A 12,400-nucleotide genomic window follows, 5' to 3' on the forward strand; every position below is an offset into this window, starting at 1 on the left:
AATGGTGTACAAATTGACATGTCCCTTTGTGCACCCCTCTGGCAATGCGTGGTAAAAGTAGCACCTTTTAAAGAAAAAGGATACCTTAAATAGGTCCAAAAAGGTGCCTATTTAAGCCTATTTTATAAATTTAACATGGACATTTATGTGCCTTTATAACACAGACTCTCTGAACCAGCCCCAACAGTGCACAAATGCCCTGCACAAATTTACACCAATTGTAAAGCAATATAAATGAGTACATGTACTTGTATCTTATAAACAATTAGCATACATCATTTACAATTCTTCCTCTGTTCCCCCAAACTCCACCACTGGGAACACCTACATGCAGATTGCATAAAAGTAGGTATACTCTTTCCATGTGGCTACTTTTTAAATGCTTATGATGTTGCACAATTTTATAAAAGCCCTTTTCTTTGTATAAAACAGCATTTACAAACAGATAAAGCTTCATAAAATTAACCTAGCACTTTGTATCTAAGCATCCCATTGTCCCCCACCGCAAAAAACAAACATTTATGGTCATATACAGTAAAATGTTTTGGTGCAAAATAGAAGTTTAATGCAATAATTATTTTATGAAGTATTTTAATAGCTCATATTTTGTCACTGATGTTCCACTATATATCACACATGTTGTTTAACTATATACCATGGAAACGAATAAAAAGAACTAAGCTAATTAAAATATTTCAGTATCTACATCAGTTGTAGATTACACAAAGCATCAGATACCTTCATTCCTATGCTTTTGGGACCAGTAGTATTAAATGTTTAAGTGAGCATTCTCATTAGTGATGGGTTATTCGGAACAAGGTTGGTTAAATGTTATTATTACCTTGTGGTAGAGACTGGACTGGAAGAGCAGACTGGCCAGGTGGGATAGAAATAAGTCCCTGACGTTGAAGGTTCAGCAGATGCTGTTGCTGCTGAAGTTGTTGCATCTGGAGAAGCTGCTGTTGGAAGACAAGCTGCTGGGCTGCCAACTGCTGCTGCTGCTGCTGCTAACAAAATAAACAAAGCAATACAAAAAGCATAAAATGAAGGCGATCCACGGGGAAATATAAACTCAACTGCTTTACCTTTTCATCTTAGGTACTAAAATAGTAATGTGCTTTGTGAAAGCTTACATTGAATTAATGTGTATTTTTTAAAGTTTATCATCATTTCAAATAAACAAAATAGATAATATTAAAAAAAATCCCATAAAACATATAACTCACTTGCATACCGCAAATACCATTAAGTTCTATGCGGTTCACAAAGACTAGTAATACAAATGAATAAACATCCAATATCTAACTTCCAAAAGATTCCCTAAAAAGATACTTTTTAAGGCACGTCGAAATTGTTGATACGAATTTGGGAATATGAATATATGAGTTAAATCTCTAGTCCATAAGGCTGCCTGAAAAGTTAGCAATCGTTCCTGAAATTTCTTATATTTACATCCCTTTACAGAAGGGAATGAAAAAAATGAGTGAGATTTTCTAGATAGATAGATAAGCACTGGGAGCAGGGTCAACAAAAGTATACTAGCACTTTGGAAAAAAATTACACTTTGCTACTCATGGTATCTATGCTTAAAAAAAGTCTGTGTTTTAAAGACAGCCTTGCTTTTCCAGTTGAGTAAGTTTGGTCCACAGTGGCCCATGAATAAAATCTCTAGTGATCTATTAGTAAACTTGGATGTAGCCTTCATTTCCCTGGCCTGTTAGTTCGGTCTTTCCTCTTGTTGGAATAAATTAAATTCTACATTATAGTCAAGGCCAAAAAGTGCCCCATTATAAGAAAAAAATAAAATTTCCAATTTTGTAAGGCATTACAAAACAAGCTGAAGGAGGTTTTTTTTGGACTCAGAAGGATATATGAAGGCAGTCACACTTCAGAGAAAGACAAGCTGTTGTGGAAGACCTTTCCTTTTTGGGGGAAAAAAGAAACTTCTGATGCACTCACTAGAAAACAGACTGCATAATGGAGCAAGTCATGTGGATTGCTCAAACTCTCAGGAGAAATAAGGGAGCAGCAATTTCTATTCTATAGTTGATGGCTGTCTGAAATTCTATTCACAAATCCAAACAGAAATAAAGCCTCAGGAGGTCAGAACAGTTTCCTGTACGTTCGCATAATGGGCAGCTTGAAGACAACGTCTAGGATACCTGCTGATCAATTTACCTACTTCAACATGTTTTGTTTATATTATGTTTATATTTGATGCAATTTGCTGACAAGTGCAGGCTAGGCCTGAGAAGCCAGCTTGTCAGCTTGATTTATGAGCACATCAAACTGTAACTTTCTACTCACCAGTCCAAACCTACAGTAGCAGTTCATTAATCAGGGGCATGTGACTTTGAAATCTATGCTCAGCCTTTTCCTTTTTATTAGAGTAGGCAAAATCTGAATGCTCTTTGAGTTGTTTAACTGAGAAAAAAATAATCTAATCTAATCTAAGGCTTGGCTTTATATACCGAGTCATCATTCTTAAGAAAGCTCGACTCAGTTTACAATAATTAACTTAAATAAAAACCATAAAAAATAAGACTAAGGGCTCCTTTTATGAAGGTGTGCTAGCGGTTTTATCGCACGCACCGGATTAGCGCGTGCTAGCCGAAAATCTACCACCTGCTCAAAAGGAGGCGGTAGCGGCTAGCGCGCATGGCAATTTAACATGCGCTATTCCATGCGTTAAGCCCCTAGCGCACCTTCGTAAAAGAGCCCTAAATTTTGGGAAATTAATTTCAAAGTGTTTAGCAAATAAAATAGTTTTTAAAGATTCGCAAAAAAATTGAAGTGAGCCGGAACTCCTTAAAAGAAATGGAAGATTGACTAAAAATCTTGACTCCTTTAATCCCTTTTTTGGAAGGAAGAGATAAGTTAAATTGTTGGTTACCTCTTGCAAAAGAAAGTCTGTAAGCATTCCAAGATAAAGGAAGGAGAGGAGTAAAGATACCATATAGGATTTTAAAACAACACAAGGACATTTAAAATGAACTCTAAAATAAACTGGGAGCCACTGGAGACTCGAGCAATAAGGCTCTCCCACCATATTAGAACATCTGTGAATACAAGATTATCGGTATGTTGCCCAAGCTCTTTGTACACTATGGTTCATTAGTGAATATTAGGCAACAGTGGCAGTGGGTTATAGTCCCATCTTTAAAAAAATAGGAAAAAAGGGATTTCTTCTATCACTGTTACTAGATTTAAATATACATAGTAACATAGTAGATGACGGCAGATAAAGACCCGAATGGTCCATCCAGTCTGCCCAACCTGATTCAATTTAAATTTTTAAATTTTTTTCTTCTTAGCTATTTCTGGGCAAGAATCCAAAGCTCTACCTGGTACTGTGCTTGGATTCCAACTGCCGAAATCTCCGTCAAAACCTACTCCAGCCCATCTACACCCTCCCAGCCATTGAAGCCCTTTCCAGCCCATCCTCCCCCAAACGGCTATATACAGACCGTGCAAGTCTGCCCATAACACATAATTCATCTTTACATAACACATAATGCATCTTTGACAGCAAGAGGCAAATTCAAACCTGTTCTTGTTTCTCTCTCTCTCCACTCCTCAAACCCAGTGAAACATCTTATAAATACCTCTTTCATTTGCTTTCCTGGGTGTTGCTGCTGCTGCTGTTGCTGCTGCTGCTGTTGCTGTTGTTGTTGCTGCTGCTGCTGCTGCTGCTGTTGTTGCTGTTGCAAAAGCTGAAGATGTAACTGTTCTTGCTGTTTCTTGTAAAACTCTTGAAGTTGTTGCTGAATAAACCATTTTGACTTTAATAAATAAAGGCAAAAGTTTCAAGTATTACAAATCCCTTAAACTCATCTACACCTTTGTATGGTAAAGAAGCCATTGGGATTTTCCTTAGATGTAAAATAGGCATGTTCTTTAGTCAGACTTAAATAGTATTATCTATTTTTGAAGATTACTCTAAAACCCTATAGAGTCCCTTAAACAAAAGGCTAGCACAAATCTGGAATTAGAATCAAGCCAGATGTCTCCCTGGCAGTGCATAACGGAAGACCTGATTTAAATTCTTAGGTCAGGCCTTCTGTTTCCAGGGAAGGAATCCAGGTAAGTACATAATAGCAACAGATAAACACTGAGTTCAGGGCTCACAACTGAAAGGTCCTTGGAGAAATTCCAGTGTTTGCCTCTTGGCTCAGGATTGTTGCTGCAACAAGTGGACAAAATATGTTGAGAAGAGACATAAGAGCAAAATTCCCAAGTAGCTGTGAATGAAAACTTATGGTATTAAATCCCAGATCAGATCTGGAAGCCCCAAGAAGACCAATCAAATAATAAAAATAAAAAATTAGACTGTAATCCAAGAGCAGTATAGCAAAGTTAATATAAATATACAAACAATTATATCTAGACCCCTTATCTTGGAAATGATGACAAATGTTTTTTATAGGCCAAATGACAAACTGCATTTGGCCAGTAGCATGAAATTATATAAAACCCACATACAAGAAATTGTCTACCTTCTACTAAAAAACAAAACAATCTGCCAACTTGTTCAGCAGGATGCCGGAATTACACTTGAAGGGGATTTGCTTGCAATGATCATGATAGAAGACATCAAACTGTTTAAACATAACAGGAGCCAAAGATTAACAGACACATAATTTTCAGTATCATAGTTAACCCTGTAAATAAAAATTACCTCTTGAAATTATGCTCCTTGTTCTATTGATATACAAAAGTATTTACTATTGTTTATTCCTGTGGTAAAGATGGTAAAATTATGCTCTTACCTGATAATTTTCTTTCCTTTATTTGCAGCAGATGAATCCAGAGGCTACTGGGACTGCACCCATTTACCATCAGGTGGAGAGAGAGAGAGTACTGATTTGCAGGTCCTCTTCTTGGATGGAAAGCCTCCTGACCAATTAGTATCGCTCTTGCCAAACCATCAGGAACAATAAACATCAGAAAAAAAACTTCTTTCCCATAAACTGATGAAAAATAGAAAACTAATGAACAGAAACCTCAACAATTAACTGTGACAGGAAACATGTAACACCCTCAATCCCCTGAGGGATATTGCCGTACAGAATCAGAGAATGGGTGGAGCTCTGAATTATCTGTTGTGACTGAAGGAAAGAAAATTATCAAGTCAGAACATAATTTTCCTTTCCTTAGTGTCAACAGCAGATTAAACCATAGACTAGTGGGATGTAGCAAAGCAGTCCTTACGTATGGTAAAGAGCTCACTGATGCTCCAAAGAACATCCTGGCCTGCGCTGCCACATACAATCTATGTTTGAAAAATGTTCGCGAAGGACCAAGTTGTCACTTTGAAAATCTTTTTCAATGAAAATCCCCTGAACTCTACCCACAAGGTAGTAATAGCTCTGGTAGAATGAGCATGAAGTGCAGACGGTAACTGTTTGCCTTTGAGTAAATAGGCTGAAACAATGGTTTCCTTTACCCAGCAAACCACCAAAGCCTTGGAAACTGCCATTCCCTGGTTGCATTCCGAGAATAATACAAACAAATGATTGGTACGCCTGAAATCATTAGTAGCCTGAAGACAACATATGAGCACCCTGTGCATGTCCAGCAATCCTAATGAACAGAAACAAGAACCACTTCCCAAAATGTTGGAAGAAAAAGTGACTGATTTACATGAAAAGCTGAGACCACTTTGGGAAAAATGGAAGGCATCGTTCGCACCAACACCCCAGCCTCTGAGAAACGGAGGAACGGATCTTGACATGACAAAGCCTGTAACTCTGAAACACGTCTGGCTGATGCCATCACGACTATAAACATTGTCTTTAGGGTGACATCCTTGAGCGCCACTTTGTGTAAGGGCTCAATGGGCCCTGTAAACTATGGAGTACCAGCCTGAGACTCCAATCCAGGCAGAGTTTCCTTAGTGGAGGACAAAGATGCTGAAAACCTTTCAGAAACCTTACCACATCTGGTTGAGAAGCTAAAGAGGAATGGGAAACCTGACTTCTGAAACAAACGATAGCCACCACCTGAACTCAGAAAAAATTATACGTTAACCCTTTTAGACACACCGTCCTGTAAGGTGGCGAGAATTTGAGCCAGCAATGCCCAAAATGACACAATGTCCTGTTGAACTGAACATACACCATACCCTGGCGTACGCTGTGGACACAGATCTCTTTTACACTTGCAGTAAAGAAGTAATAACCTCCTCTGTGTACCCCTTCTGATTCAGGTGTGACCTTTCAATAGCCAGGCTCTAAGACCAAAAGTGGGAGGGGTCCTCCATCTGGACGGGACTCTGAGACTAGAGAATGACATAGGGACAAATCTGTCCCTGTCTCCACAGGAACTCAATTTCCCTGTCCTGTCCCTGTGAGTTTTTTCGCTGTTGCTGTCCCTGCCCATTCCTGTAAGTTCTGCCTTAAACGCACAAGCCTTGAACATATGATTTTAAAGTGTTTGAGGCTTGTGCAGATGAGGATGGAGCAAGGACAGGAAAAGAACTCACGGGGATAGGATGGGAAAATGAGTTTCCATGGGGACAGGGAAAAATTTGTCCCCATGTCATTCTCTACCTGATCTTATATCAAGTTTTACTTCCAAAGGTGTTTCAACAATATTTCTCTTCAACCAATCTTATTTATATCAATTTAAGACCTTTGTATGGACCTTCTGTTTGTAACTAGGCACCACACTGCCGGTTACTTTTTATTCTACACCAGTCCAGGACCCCAGTATAGTTATATCTCGGGCAGATAAAGGTGGGGCGACGGTTATTCAATCAATACACAAATACAACACTGAAGCTTATAACCAACTTAATAATACCAGTCATTACAAATGCTTACCTAATAACCCGACGGAGGATATCAAATTGAAAATTGAGCAAACCCTCACCCCAAGATTCAAGAGCAATATGATTATGAGGAAAGAATATGAATATTTAAAGGAATATCCTTTAACCCTAAAATATATTTTTTGCCCCAAATTCATAAAAATCTTGAGACCCCTCCAGGACGTCCTATTGTGTCCATGAGGAATTCAATTTTGGAACCACTATCAAAGTTTTAGACATATTCTTGAGGGATGAAGTGCTGAAAATCCGCTCGTACCTCAAAGACACTACGCATATGCTATCTACACTAGCAAACATAACCACAAGCAGAGATGATTGGATTTTGGTAACTTTAGACGTAGCAGCGCTTTATACCATGATTCCAACTCCAAGAGATTTTTAGTCATAAGACGCTGAACCCTAGAATTTCTCCTGAATTCCTTATGGAACTATCCAAATTGGTCTTAACGCAGAATTATTTTTGGTTCAATGATGAATATTTCCAATAGATCCATGGGATCGCCATGGGGGCCTCGGTAGCCCCTTCGATTGCCAACCTGTATATGGCCAACATGGAGGAGAAATATATCTATAAATCGGAGGGATTTAAACATGTTAACATCTGGAAGAGATTCTTGGATATCTTTTTCATCTGGACAGCTTCCATGCAAGAATTGGAGAACTTTATTGAATGGTTGAATAATATTTTGCCTAACATCAAATTTTCTGCTACTATCAACACCAGGGAAATTGCCTTTTTGGATATCATGATACAGAAAGATGTGAATGGATTCAAGACCACCCTATACCGAAAAAGCACAGATAGAAACAGCTTGCTGCGATATCATAGCTTTCACCCGATCGGATTAAAGAATAGCCTCCCTATCAGCCAATTCCTTCGTCTCAGACGTATTTGTTCCTCTTTGGAAGAATATAAATCACAGGCGAAAAATATGAAACAAAGATTTCATCAGCGGGGTTATCCAGAAAATATCATTCAACAGGCTTATATTTGTGCCAAGTATGCACAGAGAGAACTATTGTTAAATTATCAGGAAACCAAAGAAGAGACAGGCATAATTTTTGTGCAAAAGTTTACTCCTTTGTCTTTGAAGATCAATAAAATAATTTTGAAACACTGGCATGTGGCCAAATTAATGGTCCCTGAATGTCCTGAGAAACCAATATTCTCCTATAAACGTACTAAAAATATTGGGGAGTTGGTAAAAAATAAGCCTTACTTACCTTTAAAGCTTTAGAATTCAAAACTCCTGCCTTTATTTTTAGAGTCTTAATACCTTATACTACCTCTAGATCTCTCAGATCACAAGATCAACATCTATTAGCTATCCCCTCATTAAAAGTTATTAACACAAGGCGCAATACAATCTTTTCTATAACAGCCCCTCAGTCCTGGAATGATCTCCCACTCTATTTAAGACAAGAAAAAAACCTAGAAAAATTTAAGACCAAACTTAAAAGTTTTCTATTTACAGATGCTTTTAATGACTAAAATCTTCTGCATTGCCAATCTAATTTTCTTTGTTAATCGTCAGTGTCTCCCTTCCTAATGTACTTCCCTTGAATTATTGAACTTAACAATGAATGTAACCTTTAAATAACTTCCCTTTTGTTTTATTATTATACGTAGAAATATCTCACCTAAATGTATTTATATCTATTTAAATAAGTTTACTTTTCTTACCCAAATTATTGTATGTTACCTAAATTTTTGAACAATTTGTACATCGCCTAGAATTTTGAATAGGCGATAAATCAAACTATTTAATAAACTTGGAAACTTGGAAGCCTTGCAAAAATGATATCCATAAGGGCACACACACTACCTGTGGCAGATGTCAGTGGTGTAGTTTAGCAATGACAGGGGAATCATGGACCCACCCTGCCACTGGCAATATATACTATACTTATGGATGCACCACTTGTGACTCTACGGGGGTGGTATATCTAATACAATGTCCTTGTAATAAGGTGTACATTGGACGGACAATGCGCTCCATAAAAATTCATCTGAATGAACATAAATCCCGTGTCCGCACTGAAAGAGACACTGCCCCTTTGGTCAAACATTGGCAGTTGATGGGACATACTTGGTCTGATATTAAATGGAGAATTATGGACAAAGTTACTGTAGGGTGGGAGGGTGGAAATATTCAGAAAGCTCTAGCCATTAAAGAACAGAAGTGGATTTTTAAACTGAAGTCCCTAGTACCTGAGGGGCTAAATGAAGAAATCGAATGGCTAACTATTTTGTGAAATCGCTCCGTGGGGGTTGTAGTTTTTAAACTTTTCTTTTGAAACAAGCTCTGACACACCTCTTAATATGAAGTTGAGCCCCGTAGGATGTCACATGTTCGGGGGTGTGCCGGGTCAGCTGCTTTTTAAGGGCTCCTTTAGAGCGTGTGGCCATGTTTGGTGCTCAAAATTGTTCCCACAAACGGTAAGCTGGCTAGTTTTTTCAAACTATTTTTATATTGTTTAAAATGTTTAGGTCCTAGTTCAAATTATATTGAGGCACTGTTGAAGGATAAGTTGAATATAAAGGGTATATCTTGTCTCTTTGCCATTGCAGTTTACCTCGCTACTGAAGAAAAGTTTCTAGTTGAAACATGCATGTCGGGGGAGGTGCAGGAGGAACTGTCTACTGTTAAGATAAGTGACGGGTTCCTTTTAATCACAGCGCCAATAGGAATATGAAAACTATTAGGCTTGAGTTATATACAAAAATGATAGATACATCGTTTTTTTAAAAAAAATTAAATATATGAAAAAATACAGAATAAAATAAAGTTGTTTAATAAATTTGGACTAATGCAGAATAAAAAGTAACCGGCAGTGTGGTGCCTAGTTACAAACAGAAGATCCATACAAAGGTCTTAAATTGATATAAATAAGATTGGTTGAAGAGAAATATTGTTGAAACACCTTTGGAAGTAAAACTTGATATAAGATCAAATAATTGAGGAATCAACAGGTGATAATTATTGGGTTGTACATTAATATTCTCTACCTGAGACAGCAGCCCTGGTGTCACCGGAAACCAGGATTACCCTCCCTGGGTACTGAGCTATCTGATGTAAAATCCTTCCTATCATTGGCCAGGAGGGAAACACATACAGAAGACCCTGCTGAGGCCATGGGAGAATTAATGCATCGCCAACTCACTGCACCTGCTGTAGAAGTGAGGAACTTTGGTGTTGAAAGTTGAGGCCATGAGATTCATCTCTGGAAATCCCAGTTTTTGCACAATGAGACTGAATGTCTCTTGTGAATGTTCCCATTCTCCGGGATCCAATACATTTCTGCTGAGAAAGTCTGGCTGTATGTTGGACTTTCCTGCTATGTGAGCCACCGACAGGAGAAGATTAACTTCCACTCAAATGAGTAGTATGCAAGTTGAAGGCTCTGTGTGCACCCCTGCCTGTTGATGTACGCTACTGCTGTGACATTGTTGGACACGACTCTGGTCTCCTTGCTCTCTATCAGGAACTGAAACACCAAAAGACCCTTGCATACCGCTCTCAATTCCAGGTAGTTGATGGACCATTGAGTCTCCTTCTGAGTCTAAGTACCTTGCACTGAGTAATGTAAGCAATGCAACCCCCATCCTGTTGGACTCACATCCGTGGTCTGGGGATGCAAGAGACATCCCCTGGAACAGGTTGCGACTCTGCAGCCATCACGACATGCTGTGGTAGGCCTGTGTCGTCTAGTGAAAACGGCAATCATAATCTTGAGAAACCAGAGACCACTGGGACAAAAGCAATTGCTGCAACAGCCTCATTGGAAAGCAAGCCCGAGGTACCACTTCCAAGGTCACAATCATGAACCTGCACGTAGTTCCATACAATCAGGATGGGAGACTGGAGGAAGCAAATTTGAGACTGTAATTTCTCATACCTGTTTCTTGACAAGATCTCTTTTCCCTGTGCCAAATTGAAGTAGACTCCTAGATGTTCTAAAATCTGAGTCAGGCTCAGAGAACCTTTGGGGAAATTGATGACCCAACCTAAAGATTGTAGCAGAGAAATCACCCAATTTTGTTACCCAACTTTCCTACTGAGAATAGACTCAAATTAACCAGTCGTCTAGATACGAGGTGCATCCGGATCCCCTCTTTTCTGAAGAAAGCTACCACTATCACCATTACTTTGGAAAACGTACAGGGAGCCATGGTGAAACAAAATGTAATGGCTTGACATTGAAAATGCTATCCTAGAATGTCAAAGCGAAGAAAGCACTGATGTGGTAGCTGGATGAGAATGTACAAGCATGCTTCCTTGAGATAGAGCGCAGTCAGGAATTCTTTGGGTTGAACCACCACAATAACCAATCTCATTGTTTCCATGAGAAAATGCCTGATGCTCAAAAACCAATTGACCTTCTTGAGATCTAGAACAGGTCTGACAGAGTCCCCTTTCTTTGAGACTACAAAGTAAATGGAATATCTTCCCATGCACAGGGAATGTTGTTGGGTTTTTTTTTGTGTGTGTGTGTGTGGAGGGGGGGTCCTCATGCTGGCCATGAGAGAATTAGCAGAAGTAGAAGATTGCACCTCAGACTGAGAAATGCTCAATCCCTGGAGAGCTTAAGAAATAAAACCCACAATAACTGGAATTGGGGAAGAGTAAATAAACATAAACAGGGACGGAAGATCAAGGATGGCCGTCGGAAGCAGATGCCTGAGAGGAGGCTCCGTTATTGAGCCGCGACAAATCTGCTGAATAGTCTTCCCTTACCTGAGGACATGGGGAAGAGAAAGGGAGCGACCCGCATTGTCCCTCCCGCGGTGCTGGCAACCCAGCAGCAGTAGGTGCAGGCAACGATTACGGAGGCGTTCTCCCGTGCGGGAGAGTCTATACTTCCTACTTCGGGGGGAAGCCTGGCATTTTCGTGTGACCTCATGCATGCAGATAGGGCATCACTGAGCCCTGAGCAGTGGATGATACCGCTCCAACCCAGAAGTACACTGGTGGAGGGAGAGCTGGAAGCGTCGCTCCTTAGATTGGAATCCTCACTGTCCGGCTTAGGAGGGAGCCCAGCTCCAGCCCTGTTGGAAGCGGGTGAGCTGGGAGAGGATCAACAGCCCCACATCAGGTCTGAGGTGAGAGGTGCTTCAGGAGGGACCAGCATAAAGTTTGGAGTGTTGGAGAAACCTGCAAAAATTGATATGAAAGCACTATGGCAAGCTATATCTGTTATGGATGCTAATCTTAAACTATGTTTTTCTACTTTAAATACAAACTATGGGACAGTCTTTTCTAAAGTTGAGCAACAGGGTGTACATATTGCTCAAATGAAAGAAAAACTAGAGAAACAGGAAACAAAACTCTTCGAAATGAAACAAGTAGAGTTTGGATTGTTAAAAGATATATGGCCAGAAAAATGGAGAGTTTTGAAAATCAGCTGAGGAAGAATAATTTGAGACTTTTAAATTTTCCTAAATATCCGGTGATCTCTCCTATTGAGATGGTTAGAAAATATCTTACGGAAATACAGTGGTGCCTCGCACAGCGAACGCCTCGCACAGCGAACGCTGCGCACAACGAACTTTATGTCTTGATTCGT

At 39.5% G+C, this 12,400-nt stretch overlaps 1 protein-coding gene across 32 annotated transcripts in view; it reads right to left on the reverse strand.

Annotated features, from left to right (window-relative positions):
- Window positions 1–12,400, reverse strand: part of FOXP2 (forkhead box P2) — a 979,918-nt gene that overhangs the window by 192,179 nt on the left and 775,339 nt on the right. For 25 of the 32 annotated variants that reach the window (XR_004540577.1, XR_004540578.1, XM_033957711.1 and 22 more), the window contains 2 exons: window positions 3,606–3,782; window positions 842–1,007 (listed from right to left, as the gene is read on the reverse strand). Coding sequence is in view for 30 of the 32 variants with exons in the window: in XM_033957711.1 (XP_033813602.1) it covers window positions 842–1,007; window positions 3,606–3,782 (343 nt within the window). In the remaining 2 variants the exon portion in view is untranslated. The remainder of the gene's footprint in view (window positions 1–841; window positions 1,008–3,605; window positions 3,783–12,400) is intronic. The other 7 variants (XM_033957720.1, XM_033957730.1, XM_033957740.1 and 4 more) reach the window with 3 other exon arrangements.

The sequence above is a fragment of the Geotrypetes seraphini genome, chromosome 9 (genome assembly GCF_902459505.1).
Source record: "Geotrypetes seraphini chromosome 9, aGeoSer1.1, whole genome shotgun sequence".
Classification (NCBI taxonomy): Eukaryota; Metazoa; Chordata; class Amphibia; order Gymnophiona; family Dermophiidae; genus Geotrypetes; species Geotrypetes seraphini.